The sequence below is a fragment of the Condylura cristata genome, unplaced genomic scaffold (assembly GCF_000260355.1).
Source record: "Condylura cristata isolate star-nosed mole 26May11 unplaced genomic scaffold, ConCri1.0 scaffold00023, whole genome shotgun sequence".
Lineage (NCBI taxonomy): Eukaryota > Metazoa > Chordata > Mammalia > Eulipotyphla > Talpidae > Condylura > Condylura cristata.
In genome coordinates, this window is record NW_004567124.1 from 18263512 (window position 1) to 18279423 (window position 15912).

Below are 15912 nucleotides of genomic sequence, written 5' to 3' on the forward strand. Positions count from 1 at the left end.
CAAGAAGTTAAACCTTAAAATGAGTAAAGAAAGAAAATCTGAATGTTAATAAAGAATACCCTGGGAATTAATCTATTCCTCCTCAATATTTACTGCTAAATGTTCATTACAAAAATCTCCTTTTCGCTGGAAAAGATCATGCTTAGTGAAATAAGCCAGAAAGAAAAGGAAAAATACCGGATGGTTTCTCTCATAGCAGGAATATAATGGAACAGGCGAGAAAATAATGATAATGATGAAGCGCTATATACCTGAGACATTTTGTGGGGGTGAGTGAGGAATGGGGGTGGGGGTAGGGAAATGCACTGGACTATGGTGATGGCACATGGGTGATTTGGTGATGGGAAACCAATAGGGATTGCAACTGAGATGGAAAAATGCACAAATACGTAAAAATAAACTGTTATAAAATAAAAAATAATAAAATGTTAAAATACATGTCAAAAAAATCTCCTTTTCTCTCTTTCAGGTATAAGAATATTTAAGTTTTAAAAGAATAAAAACTGGCCCTTCTTGGTGACACAATGGGTTAAAGCGCAGCTTCTATGAGGCTATCCACAGCCACTGCAGCACAAGTTTAATTTTAGGCCAGGGAAGTGACACCCTGCTGCTCCCCTCAGCAGTGTATTTCACTCAATCTTCCTGTTCTGCTCCCCACTCTGTCTCTGGTGAATACTCTTACTCCCACACTTCTGACCTGTACCCTAGTTCTTACCTGCAAGAATAAATAAATTTTACCAAAAAAAAATTAAAAGAATTGGGCCCTTCCTGGTGGCACAGCGGGTTAAGGCACAGCACTGGGAAGCTAAAGTCACTTCAGCATGAGTTTGATCCCCGCCAGCCCAGGAGGTGATCCACCTGGTACAGCAGACCTCTCCTGACCTACCCACTGCTCCGCTCAGCAGTGTACTTTGTTGATCTGCCTGTTCTGCTCCCCACTCTGTCTCTGGTGAATCCTCTCACTGCCCCTGCACCTCTGACCTGTACCTCAGTTCTGTATGCACAAATAAATAAATCTCTAAAATAAATAAATAAATAAATAAAAGAATAAAAACTTGGTTAATTGTTAACTTAAAAGAAAATTGTTTTCTTAAAAGAAAACTGATTGCCCCTCCAAGAGCAAATCCAAAAAGGTTGATGGGAACCACTATAATATCCCCAAGAACTCTAAAATGCTCAAAAGTAGCAACTCACAGGATTCATGAATACACACAGCAGGATTACCATGTGTCTGTCATTATTTTTAACAAAACATATACTTTCTTTGGAAAAAAAAAAAGGAACTGCCCCAGTTTTACTAATAAATGTTTCAAACATTAGTTTAATAACATGACAGGTGTGGTGGGTGCTGAAGGTTCCACCTAGATCCTCCTTCAAGAAGGATGTGTTACCACAGATGTTGGGGAATGCAATCTTTTCAGCAATGCCCCAATTTCAGAGTGCCACCTCACCTGAGAACAACTTCTTCTGAGGGTAGTGACTGATGAACATGAAGTCTTGGAACCTCTGAGCCCAAATCAATGTGACTCTGAAGGGCCATTCTAGTTCCAGGGTTCTCCATGGGGTCAGCAGAAGTTGTCACTGACACTGTACTGCATATAACTACTCACAGTGCCTGAACTTGCTTCTTTCCCTTTCCTTGCCATAACTATTGACCCCAAGGTCATGCCTCAATATTAAGTAAGCTAAATTCCATGTGGAATGTACATCCCAGGAAGCTGAACCCTTAGCAACATGTTAAATGGGATAGGAGAGGGCAAAGGGAACCTAAAAGGAGCCTCCAGATGTTTAAATTTATTTACTCATATATATATATATTACATCTCTTTTGCTATTTTAAAGATTTGTCTAGCTTACTTCATCTGTGTACATGCTTTTTATCAACATAAACTATCTCTGGCATGCATTAAATAAAGTTTTTTAAAAAGCAGTATAATAAATAAGACAGCAGCATAAAGTTATTTCATACACAAAATACGTGTGTATGATCCAAAACATACTGCAAATGAATTTTTTTAAACATGTGTCATCTTTGCCTGATTTTGACAATACTCTGATATAACTTCTGGTTTTACATGGTATACTTTGCCTTGCTTTTAATCAGGCCATTTAATGAAATATAATTCTGGCAGAGCAACCTTCAAAAGATTAGTTATATACTTTTAGTCAGCTCTGGGAATCCCCATTTGAGGTAGGGTACTGCCCTGTAACAGGATATACAGGTAAGAAAGTCTAAATTTGGCTTATTCTCAGTTACTAGATACTGCAGAAGTATGGTCTCGCCAATAAAGTTGATGTACCTTGCCAATTACTGCACAGATTCCAAGTCTGAAATAATGTGTAAGCTGTAGTCCTCTTTTGAAATAAATTTAAAATTCAACCCTCATGTCCCATTTCATGAAAATGCAGCATGTATAATTCCTCAGCAGCATTTCCAAATGCCATTTTCCTGAAGATAGCGCATATATACATACAGGATTTACAAGGTCCTGTCAAATTCCCCAGATCCTACTTCAATACTACAGAAAAGCAGATAGCTGTCACCTGTTGCACAGGTAAAAGAAAATGTGTAAATTTCCTCCTTGGGTTTCGGAGGGTTCCTAACTCTCTTTCCCTTGATCCTTCTGTTCCTGTTTAGGGCACTTCGTTGCTATTGCCTACACTACTGCATGCCCACAACCACAACTGCTTCCCATGCTGGGAGTACCAAAATTAAATAACTGGTAAAAAAAAAAAAAAAAAAAAAAAAAAAAAGGTAGACAACAGAGTAGGAAAAAAATGATAAAAAAGAGAATCTGAATTTATACCATTGAATTCAGCAGATCATTTTACACTCCTCATAATCTATCAGTACTTATCAGTATATATCATTCTTTTGATAAGTACTTCTTAAAACCATCTCACTGTAAGAGTGACAAATGCAAAGGCAAACATAAAATTACTTGCTAATAAACATGAGAACTCAAAATTCAAACGCCACCTTGTAAAGTTGTCACCTTTAAAATTTTATCATATTTACTTACTTTATATTATGTCAACATATTGATCAAAATTACTGACCTTGATCACCAATTTTATTTAATCAACTCAGCTTTTTTTTTTGGATAGTGATAACAACAATGGCAGACAATTATTATAACAGCACTTACTATTTATCAATCATTTATTAGGTCCTGGATAGTACAAGGTACCTTACACTTATTATCTTATTGTATTAACTTACTCATGTTTCTAAAATCATTTCACTATATTTCTAAAGTCAAAGTCAACCAAAAAAGGATGAACATTTGGTTCCACAGGAGATACATACACACAGGTATCACCAATTTTCGACTTATCTGAAAAGTAGCTCTGAAAGCACTTTGAACAAAGTATACAAACATTCTCAGATAAACCAGTCATCTTATCCTGTTTGTTCCAACAAGAGTTATAAGAGGTATTTATCAGAATGACACAAAGACTATAAGCAATATAGAAAGAAATCTGAATACTGACCTAAGTGCATAAATTTTGATACACTTCTTTAAAAAATTAGATAAATATATGTGTATCTACATTCTATTCTATATATATCTATATATATGTATATATATATATATATATATATATATATCCCATGCTGTCTTAGATGGCAAATAAGTTCTTAAAGAAATACAGCACAGTATCAACACCTGAAGAACAATAAAAAGAGCCAGTTGAGATAGTCATGCAGAATTTAGCTATTATATTAAAATACATTATTACTAATGTGCCTCTCCCTCTGAAAACTAAAAGACCACTGATGTAGCTTCTTGGAAGTTATCCTAAAAAAAGCAAATAACGATCAAGATGGTACAAAGCAGAAGAAGGCAAATGGAATGCTTAAAGACATTTAAACACTTCCATATGTTCAATTTTAATAAGAAAGGAACTTACTCTTTCAATCCTGTCTCTGCACTATTCCCAGATATATCTGAACCAAGAGAAATGCCAGCAGGAGACTGTCGTCCAGTGAAGCCAGATGAAGAAAAAGAGAGTCCATATGGTTCAAAATTGAGAACTAGAATTTTAAAACAATTAACAGAGGTTCATATTTAAAACAAAGCAAAGATTATTCAAAATGACCACCAACTACTGAAGTAACTGGGTACTGGGTCCCCCCTTCACTTTGCAATTAAAACTCCCCTAATCAGAGTTAAATATGAAGGAGGGAAGAGCACAAAAGACTATGGTGACAGTGTACAGGTGAACTGGTGTTGGAAATTCTATGGGGACTACACCTGAGAAAAGAAAGCAAACACTGTTTTTAAAAAAGAAAAGAAATAAGATGTAAAATACATAAAAAAAAGAATTAAATACTATTCACCCTTTGTATTCTCTGCCCCCTACTCTCTCTTTATGTTTAACTGTTAACTCATTCCAAATACACTCCCTCTACTCTCTTCTTATGGTTAACCAGACTTTCTCCAACTGCGCTTCCAGAAATTAGGAAAAAATTATTGGGTTACATCCCTAAAAAAATCACTGTGTCCTCTGAGATTAATAGAGGTATCAGAAACATCATTACTAAGAAACCACCTTGTTGGGAAAGTTAAGCAACGTGACCCATGTCACCTACACTGCCCAGCACCTCCCTGGATGTGGGAATGCAAAGTTCCACACTTTCCTCACATTTCTTCCTCCCTAGTATAGTCACAGCACATCCCTTAATTTCATTAAGGTGCTAACAACTTCACTGACTTCCTTGGTGGTCATCTTATATGATAAAGTCCACATAAAGATCTATCTTGTGGTTCAGAGTTTGGCTTTCTGCTTATGAGCTAAAGACCTGGTTTGGCCATTTACAATTCAAGAACGGAATCCAGAGACAATTTTCAAATTTTAGAGATGAGTTAATAAAATAATTAAATTAATAATAGCACAGTTAAGATTTACCAAAAATAACTGCAAATTCTGAATTGCATACAGTGTTGCAAAACCATTGCTTTGTACTGGTTGTAAACCAGAAAAAAAAAATAATCTACCATGTATCCTTCGTTTTTATTTTACCTTCCTTAGATACTAAGAAAGGATTTCATTAGGAAAGGCAACTGATAAACCAGGTCCAATGAAGTCACTGCAATTGTACAAAATTAGTTATGAATGAAAAGATGACCATTTTCGCTTAACAAAATGCTCTTGGACACATTCCAGTGCCAAATGGACTCTGATGGAGCCCTCAGAGTGAAATCTCCCTTAATAAAGAATAAGTTCACTTAGGTTCAGATTTCTTTGAGCCTTATAATGCAAATGAATCCAATCAGAGCCATGAAAATTTACATTGTTACCATGAGAGAGCAGAAACCAATATCCATTCTCCTCTTCTTTCTAAATAAAAGAGCACTAGAATCCTAGGTACACAGCCTAGGGAAGAGATGGCATTTCCAGACTGCTCTGCATGTAACTTAAGTTTAGGCAATAAAACTATGCCCGTATTTCACATGTAACTTCTGTGACGAATACTCACAGAAGAAAAAAACATCTTCCTTCTCTGCTTTCTTCTTCTATATTCAAAAAGCTATCATCAGTTCTAGGTTGCCCATTTCAGATGTCTTTAATGGAAAAGAGCAAAAGCTCAACTTTGTTTTCTAATATGCCATTTAGTTAAACCCAATTCTAATCATCATTTTTATTTTTTCGAGCTATCTAGATCACAACACAAAACATCTTAAATTAAGTATCTTAGATAAATGTAACTTCTGTGGTTATAATCCTAATTTTACTAATGAGGAAACTGGCAGAATCTGACACGTATTTACCCCAGATTACCAAGAAACTTTATACGGTCTATCCCAAAAGAGACAGGACCTTATCCAAAGAATACTTATAAATGCTTATTTATTAGCTGAATGGCATAGAAAAGGAATCAATGTGCAGTAGGAAAAAAGTGCTAAATAATTAGAAGAACTGAGTTCTTGATGTAGGTCAAGTATTAACTATGAGTATGAATTAGACCTAATTTCTTTGTAAAGTGCAGGGTTCAGACAAGTTCAGTAGTTTCCAAGTGCTGATTTGATAACCAGAATTAAGCTGACTTCATAAAACCTTTAATCCCACAGATCTTTATAATATAAAGTTAAGCTTTCAGAGATTCAGATACAAAATGTAAATGAACAGGGTTCAAAAATTTACATCAACTTTTAGAACTTTATGATTCTAGTTTATAATCATAGGTAAAAGCCACTTTTTTAAATCTCTAGGGTTCTTTCCAGCTAAAACATGTTAAAGTTTCCAATTATCTAGTATAAACTTCTATCCCCATACTGGCCTCTTTTTAATAGCATCTATGACAGTCATCCAGTCTCTCGATTAACACTTCCAAAAGAGTGAATAGCTCAAGAAATGTTTCCTATGCACAGGAAAAGAAAGACCAAGAGTTTAAGTCAAAGAGCAAGTGAGACAAAGAATTTAAACAGAAGAATTCAAAATTAGAGGTAGAGAGTTTAAGAGGGGAAAATGAGTAAATATGGAAGGGGGAAGTCTCTAGAAAACAGTCAGATAAAATTACAACCCTGACAGAAAAAAATAAAAGTTGTCATTACTAACAAAGGCCTGGAACGGCTCAAAGTTTAAAATTATGTTCAAATCACAACATCTTCATTCTTTAGTGAACATTTCCCAAGCCTTGTTAGTGATAAATGACTAAAAGAGTCAAAGGTTTGTAAGACTTAACTAGATGTATTAAAGAGAGTATGTGTGCATGTGAAAAGCAAGAGGCAGAAATGGTGTACAGAAAAGTCAGAAGGAAGAAGATGGCTGAACTGAAACTTAATACATGGCAGCTATTAACCAGATAGATAATGAGGGCAAAGGACAATGAATGCAAAAGACAAAGCATTAGCTGGAGGCAGAGTCCATGGAGGTTAAGTTACTAAAATAAACCAGAGAGAGAAACAAGTATCCTCAGCAGAAGTACATAAATCAATATTGATTGACTTACAACACTTACAATACTGATTGTGGCCTTTGAGACTGTAGAGGCCCTGATCATATGCACACTCCTTTAGATGACTATACAGACCCCGTCCTTGTACTTCATACTGCAGTTCTTTCATATTGTGATCATTTGGCTGAACTACTCTGACTGACCCCAACTATTTTTTTTTTCTTTTAAGAATGTCCCAACTACTATTTTTTCAACATGAATCTTTTTTTAAAGCCATAATTTCTGCAGATAGGAAATTATACTGCTATTTCCCCAAACTGTTTCTGGCTGTTTCTAACATTATGGCCGTTAAGATAGTCCAATAATGTGTTAACAGAATAGTCCACAGTGACCTCTAAATGTTTTTCTTTGTCACTTCTTAGTATCTTACAATATTTTCCTTAAGTGTATTCTTTAAACTCTACCAGAGTACTAAGTATCACTAGCTACTTCTTTCTGCAAATGATTTATGAAAATATAAAGATCAGTTTCAGAATTTATTGATATTTGAAGTACAGAATTTTAAAGTGTTTAGACAAAAAAAAAATACCCAATTTCCCCTTTTATTTTCTGTCTTTTAGATGGTTCAATTCCAAGATAGTAATTTTTTTTTTAAGATTTATTTATTTATTCATACAGAACTGGGGTACAGGCCAGAGATGCGGAGGGTGAGAGGATTCACCAGAGACAGAGTGGAGAGCAGAACAGGCAGATCGTTGAAGTACACTGCTGAGGAGGGCAGCGGGTGGGTCAGGAGAGGTCGGCCGCGCCATGTGGATCTCCTCCGGGGCAGGCGGGAATCAAACTCATGCGGAAGTGACTTAAGCTTCTTAGTGCTATGCTTTAACCCACTGTGCCACCAGGGAGGGCTCCAAGATAGTAATTTTTATAACTTATTCCTCAAGTATGTATTTAGTACTTGCTATGTCCTGTTTCATAATTACTTTCCTTTTCTATGATATAGTCAATTGTACTCTAGAGAACTTTAAAAAATAGTTTTGGGAGGAAAGAGGAAGAGACTAATTTGAGATTTGAGACTCATCATCATTTATAATGATGGTTCTATGGGAAAAATATACTTGGCAGAGGAATGCATTAATATGGGGAATTCCAAGGCTATCTATTATATTTGTGTCAACCATTTAACTTATTTTAAGAAAGAAGACAGGTGATACCAAGAATTGTTATCTTCAACCTAACTCTTCTTTCCTGCCCAAATCCTGAAATGTAATTATGGCAACTAATGACATGTGAAAAATAAGGAAATATGGCCATGAACTATGTCTCCTATCCTGGACCATCAGGCCCAGTATATCACAATCTTTCTTATGAACTACAGTCATAGACGCAGCAATTTAAAACTTAATTTCCCTCCATAAAACATTCCATAAATATTGAAGTAGCTCACAGGAAGAAAACTATTCTTTAAGAGAAAACTGATTTTTTTTAGGTCATTAGGTACATGTGCTAAGTGTTGTGCCAAAACCCCTAAAAGAGGAAATACTTCTGTAAAAAAGATAGTATCAAGTCTATGTTTAGTGTACTCAACACTTAGTTGTACTCAAAACTGATTCTCACACAGAGCCTAGAAAATAATAAGCAATCAATAAAATCATTAGTAAATAGGGGGAAAAAAATGTTTCAGCACTGACTTTTCAGTATTTATGTTCTGATCGCCTATATAGATAATATTCAGTGGTCTCCCTTTATTCCTACATATACCTCCCATTCACCATAGAAATAGCTTAATGATTTCCTCTTTACCAAAATCATAACCAATAAGTTTTTCCCCTAAGAGGCTACATTTTTTAAATACAGAGTTATTTTTCCCTTTCTTAACTGTTCTGAATTTTGTTGATATTTTGTTGGAGGAAATATTCCAATACACTTAATATATGATTGCTCAGAATGAAAATGAAGATCACTAGTTCCCAGTAACCAGTTTTTTCCTGAAACTTTCCAGCAAATAAACTCTGGTTAATATCAGTTAGCCCTCTTCCACAATGACCAACAAGAAAATTCCACCTTCAAGTTCTTTCAAAATCCTAGCATCACCATCTCATCATCGGTGCTTTACATATATATATGTATCCTGTGACTATGGGAATACCACTAGACTAAATTCTTTCCATGATATCCAAAAATGTAGTTGGGGTAAACCAATCGCAAGCAGATTTAAAGAAAAATCATAAAAAGGAGCCTCCCTGGTGGCTTAAGGGTTAAGTCTCAGTGCTATCACCACTATAGACATGGGCGCTAACCCAGGTATGGCATAGCAGACCTCACTCTCCCATCTTGTCCGCTGCTTCCCACAGCAGTATATGTCAGTCAATATACTGCCTGTTCTGCTCCTCACTTGATCTCTGGTGAATCCTCTCACCCTCGTATTTTTGGTCTACACCTGAGATCTTCTATGCAAAAAAAAAAAAAAAATTAATAACAGTAAAAAGGAGACAACCTCAGTTATTTAGATGATTATAATATCAACTGACTTAAATATGATGTCCCTATGATCTAGCCTATGATAAACCAAATTAAAAATTACCTTTTTCCTGAGAAAGCTTTTCCTCCTGCCTTTGGTGGTGAGGTTTGTAAGGTGCTGCCCCCTGACTGAGTTCCTCAGCCACAAAACCATCCAGAAAAGATAGGGAAGCATCTACCTTCATTAAAATGAAGCAAAAATTATGAATTAATTTTTTTATCCTAAATAGTTACTGTACATTCAAATAACTTTAGCCCAAATATCCTAAAAACAATTTTTAATTACAAAACAGAACTTAGACGTTCTAGCCAAATATGTACTTTTCTGAAACATTTATAACCAAACCTCCCAAGCTAAGAGCCTAACAAGTCATTTGCAATTATGATTAATTTCCCTACAATGCAGAACACATTTTTGAGCATCCATTTAGATGCATTAATTGAAACAAAGGGATTAAGATATGGCCTACTTTCAAGAGCCAGTATGTTACTTACTAGAAGAGAACACACACATACTATGAATTATAGTAGCTATATTAGTTTCCTGCTGCAGGGGACTAAAATTAAGTTGTTGTTAAGGCTGATTTCTTGTGGAAGTTCGAGGGGAGACTAAGTTCCTTGTCTCTTAGTGTCCAGAAGTTGCTAGCATTCTTCGGCTTAGAATTCCATCACTCTTATCTCTAATACTATTGGTATTTTGCCTTCTCCTCTCTGACCTCGTCTTAATTTTATAAGGACACTTTTTATTGTATCATGATCACATGGATAATACAGAATAATATGCCTAGCACAAAATCCTTTATTTAATGACATCTAAAAAGTCTCTTTTAGCATACAGGCTCCAGGGATTAAGATATGACCATCTTTCATGGGCCATTATTCAGTCTCCCACATGTTTTACTATCCTATCCTCTTTGAATTTGAAAATGCTTTCTCACAAGCTGATTAAAAATTACTTAATTTTAATAGGAATAGAAAGAATATAAAAGAATGATTAAACAAAGCAATAAAGGGGGAGGGAAAAATAGTTTAAAATTGAGGAAGAAAAGAAAAACAAGATATACACAGGAGTATAATACCAGTGATGATGACCTCAAAAACCCACAGATTTGCTTCTCATGATCTAGCCAACTGTACATAATCAGCTCAGATAATTTAGAACAGGTAACTCTCAAATATTAGCTGCCTCTCACACTCTGAATTTGGAAAGGTTTAGTTTCAATAAGATCTTAACAGATGATGCTATGCCATCACTGTCTTTATTGGAGAAAAGGAGAAGTGTAGTTACTTCCTCATTTAATTCTATATACATTGTATTCATTTGCCATTTCAATGAACAGTCACTGAAATGTCTTAAGGCCTCTGCCCTTAGGGAGCTATTGACAGAACTAATGAATACTGTCCACTCTCTCCTTTTCTCAACTATAAAAATGTGAATAAATCTGGCGTTGGAAAGTTTTCTGATTTATACCAATCTGAAGGAGAAACTGGCATGATTTTGAAGGATTAGAAGTGACTAAGCACTAAAAGTAGAGGTGGCTGAAAGTAGGTGGAAGAAGTTAGGTGGTAAGTTTCCCACGTGGTAAAGAATTTAGATAGGAGATAGACAAAATGAAAACTATTTCTTTTATATTTTCAAGGGAAGCGGAGTAATAAGATGCTTTATAACATAGAAGTCAAAAAAGGTAATAAAAAAAATCCTTGAGTTACATATTGGAAAAGACTGTTACAGAAAGCATAAATGCCTTTACTACAGTTCTACAGAAGAGAACCTTTTTCTGTTGCGGATACTAGTGAATGAAATTCTCAAACTGTCACTTGTATTAACAGAAGAAAAACTCCACCCTTCAACGTAAGTGTTACAGAAACTTATTTTGATGTTTCAGATGTATCACAAATGTAAAAATTATTCTGTGTTTGAAGACAATGGAATTTTTAAAAAGATGGAACACAGATGTCTTACCACCATATCGTCACAACTTTTATCAACTGGAAACAGGCTCTTCATAAGTTCAACATTCTCGTGCAAATATTTTAATTCAAAAGCATGCTGTCTCATACAAGTATCTAAAGATACAGTAAATTCCTGGATTAATCTCTCAACTATGTTACAAGAATGCACTTGGGGTGTCAACTTGATCACAGCAGCAATTAACCAGGCTTTTGTTTCTGAAGAAATGGAGTCATTTGTGAGTAATTTATAGAGCTTGGTAATAACTTCCTCTGGTGTTTCCTTATCTGCAAGGTAGGAATATTCCCCTAAAACCTATGAGGAAAACAAAAGTATAGGTTTCAAGTTATACAGTGAACTATACTTGAAAATATAAAATAGGGCCTTCCCTGGTGGTACAATGGGTTAAAGCACAGTACAATGAAGCTATCACAGCCACTGAAGCACAAGTTCGATCTCCAGCAGAAAGGTGACCAACATGGCATGGTAGACCTTTCCTGACCTGCCCACTGCTCCCCTCAGCAGTGTATTTCAATGCATCTGCCTGTTCTGCTCCCCACTCTGTCTCTGGTGAACCCTTTCACTTCCCACTTCTCTGTCCTGTACCCCAGTTCTGTATGCATAAACAAATAAATCTTTAAAAAATATATTTTACAAATGGCTACAGCTGGAGTGAATTTAATCTAAATTAAATTAAACACATACTAATAATTAAGTTATTAGGTAAAGATATAATTGTACATTTTAGGTTCAAAATTACACAAGAATGGGAACTAAACACAAAAAGGTCTTCTATATCTTTGTTAACAATACATAAAGCAGCAAATCTTTACAAGTTAGCTTTCTTCGAACTTACAGATGCAGCTGTTAGTTTCTATACTTTCATATTGTTACTATTTTTCTGTAAGCAGTAAAACAAGTAGTGTTCACATGCTAGTATGCATGAGTCACCTGAGCTGTTGTATACAAATATGGATTTCTAGGATCGAGCCCTAGAGTTCTGATTTCGTATGTAGGGAGCAACAATACGCATCCGGAACAAGCATCAGCTGGTTCTGATGTAGATAATCCACAGAACACACTGCATACATGCAATCTGGTCTATGCTACATATTCTTTTTCTTACAGCTGGAATTGAGTGCTTTCTTAAGTGACATTTATGGAACATTTTCTTGTCTTTGGTGTAATATTGACACCAGGAAGAAGAAAAAAAGAGAAGGTAAAATTTAAGTTAATATAACATTTGGTAATTATAAAATATTAAAAAATATTCTATGACCCATCAGTTAATTACACCAAATACCTCCCTAAACACTCACCCATATGTACAAAAAGTACAGAAAGATGATGGCATACATGTAATAATATATGATTATATTACATAAAATTGTGATCTTCTCGCAAAGAAATGAAATCCCTTTCTGGCTTTGAAGATGCAAACATCTACATTGAAGGCCCAACTGGAAAGGCTGAAGGCAATTCAACTGCAGCATGCAGTCAATAGTATGAAACTTAAATCCCATTCCTCAGACTTAAGAAACAATCCTGTCAGTAACTACACTCGGAAGTGAATCCTTCATCAGTCAAGCTTTGGAGGACACCACAGCCCAACCAATACTTTCATTGTAACCCTGAAAGACCAGAACAAAGAACCCAACTAAGCCATGCCTAGACTCCTGACCCACAAAAACTGTGAAACATTAGATTTGTGTTGTTCTATGTACTAAGTTTGTGGCAGCACTATTATGCAACAATAAAGAAAACTAATGTAACACAGATACATGAGTATTCACACATGCAAACATAGGTTCACAATGAAAACACAAGAAATGTATTATAAACATTTATCTAAATAAATATACATATTGAAAAGACTAGATGAGAGAAGTGGTAAAGAGAAAGAATGGACAATAGTTAAATGAGAGAAAGTAGCTATTGAGAAAGAAAATTTACAGCTAGAGAGTTAGCTGAGCAAATGGAAAGATTTATGAAAAAAAACATATTGGAACTATTAGGTTTTATAAAAAGTAACGATATAAACATTTATGATTTAATATATTCTGCTCACCCAACTCATAACTTGAAGAAATCTCTGTGGATAGAACACATTTTCCACATCTAATAAAGTGAGGTAAGACTGAACTGCATAAAGTCTTAATTGTTGATCTTCTGTTTCATCATCAAAACCTACAAAGAAATTAATATATCATTTAATTTCTACTAGACTTTGTAAGGAGCCTGTAATAAAAACATTTAAATTTAAAATCTTTACAATGTAGTAGTTTACTAACCTTCTGCTAGTAGTCTAAGAAAATTATTGGGAATATCAGGATGCATTACATCTCCTCCTACTGAAAACACAGCATTCATTGTCTGAATAAACCACGCATTATCAGGAGCATATGTGTCCACAGTGTTAAGGAAAAGTGCACTGCCAAGTGCTACTTACTAAAATTACCCTTTCTGCAACAATCTTTTAAAAAATAGCTCTCTTCACCAAGTGTGGCATTTTTACTTTTAACAACTGACAAACCATTCTACACTCCAGTTTTAAATAAAATAGGTTCTCAATAAAAGCTTAATGAACCTGGCCTTAAAGCACAGCACTAAGAAGCTAAAGCACTTGAGCATGAGTTTGATCCCCACCCGGGGGGTGACTACATGGTATGGCAGACATCTCCTGACCCACTCACTGCTCCCCTCAGCAGCGTGCTTCACTGATCTGCCTGTCTGCTCCACACTGTCTCTGGTGAATCCTCTCACCGCCCCTGACCCTCTGGTCTGTACCCCAGTTCTGTATGCATAAATAAATCTTTTTTTTTTTTTAAAAAAAAAAAGCTTAATGAACCAATATTATTGTATCACTTTATCCAGCACTTTTCCTAGAATACAACAATCATCCAAAAAATAGATGTGAAATAATTGGAAGAAACATCACAGCTAAGGACAAACAATGGAAATCTGTATCAATACTTTGGAAAAGGCTGTGTTGTGGTATATCTATTTGAACAAGATGCTTAACCTCTTTTCTAATCTACTCCTCTTCAGTCCTAAAATTCTACTGCTCTAAGGCAGCATTGGCTAGGTCAAAACAATACTTAAGCAATTTCCAAAATGATTTGATTTAATGCTACTCATTTTCTCTTTCTTAGATTTAGATGATACTTCAAAGAGAATGAAATATGCTTGTGACCTTTAAAGTTTCTTTCACATTTACAAAATATGAAAAAAAATCAGCAGATGAATGCAGTTCCTAAGTACTTATTACAATTTCCAGAACAAGAAACTCTGAAGAATAATTTTTAGCATCCTAACCAACAATCTCAACTCGACCCCAAAATAAAAACTGAAGAACTTTTACTCAGAAAAGAAATTTGAGTATGAAATAATATCTTGAGGAGGAATCAGGCAGATTCCAAATGCAAAGAACCAAACAAGTACTACACAAATTTCTGTTTTTGATAAAAGTCTTGAAAATCAGGAATAGAATCGATTGCTGGTTCTTTGAATTCTTTAAATAATTTGACTTTCATTTAAAGTCACTGTGTAATGGTATTTTATGACTTATAGTCCAAGCAAAGGATATTTCTCAGCCAGTTCAGCTATTTTGCCAACCAAATTAACAATAATATACTCTTCTTTGCTCTGATGTAGATATTCAAGCATTTTCTGGACAATCACTGTTATATTCTGTGAATTAGTAATTCTATAAAGAAGTTCCAGTGTCTATTTAAAGAGAGAAAAAAAAACAGTATTATAAAACAGTGCATAACACAAACACAGTAAAAAATAGGCTAATAATGGTTGGTTCTTCTACTTTCACATAGATTTCTTGGAAATTAGCTAACAAGTACGCAAAAATGCATATTTTAACTGAAACATAACTTAAGAAAGGAAAAATTATTATCCACAAAAGTCTAATGATCAATTTCAAAGTCTAAAAGCCTTAACTGGTATAATTATAATCTGACATTTCTCCATGACATGTTATATAGAGAATAAAGTTAAAAGGTTTATAATTTAATTTCTAATAACAAACACCTTCTCGACCTTACACTAGTAATTCTTCCCTCTGTGTGGTGTGTCTGTGTATGTGGACACACATACATACATATATAAAAATCCAGTCTTATAAATTGCGTAGTCCACCATTATCCACACAAAAAAAGACAGAACTTGAGTGGGTTTGTCAATTAAGAGCAAACAGCCCCTAATGTTGATGGCAAAGACTGATGGCTCAAACACTTGAAAGCCGACAAGACAAAGTTCAGAAACTCAGGTTTCAAGAAAACATTTTATAGCTACTTTCTCAGTGCTGAGGAATACACTCCTTTTTGTTTCAAGTAAAACGAAGAAAGACTAGTACCAGATTGAGCTTCTATTTTACTAGCCTTAAGGCTCTACATTAAGGTTCTGAAAATATGAAACTAAGGGCAATACTTAAAAAGTATCATTTTTTTATGGCCCTCCCTGGTGGCGCAGCGGGTTAAAGCACAGCACTGAGAATCTAAAACCGCTTCCGCATGAGTTCGATTCC

The 15912-nt window shown here is 35.0% G+C and overlaps 1 protein-coding gene across 1 annotated transcript in view; it reads right to left on the bottom strand.

The window, feature by feature from the left end:
- Positions 1-15912, bottom strand: part of AP4E1 (adaptor-related protein complex 4, epsilon 1 subunit) — a 58546-nt gene that overhangs the window by 13805 nt on the left and 28829 nt on the right. The window contains exons 11-16 of the mRNA XM_004687793.2: positions 14962-15101; positions 13667-13779; positions 13444-13562; positions 11388-11690; positions 9489-9603; positions 3916-4039 (exon numbers count right to left, since the gene is read on the bottom strand). Coding sequence (XP_004687850.1) covers positions 3916-4039; positions 9489-9603; positions 11388-11690; positions 13444-13562; positions 13667-13779; positions 14962-15101 — 914 coding nt within the window. The remainder of the gene's footprint in view (positions 1-3915; positions 4040-9488; positions 9604-11387; positions 11691-13443; positions 13563-13666; positions 13780-14961; positions 15102-15912) is intronic.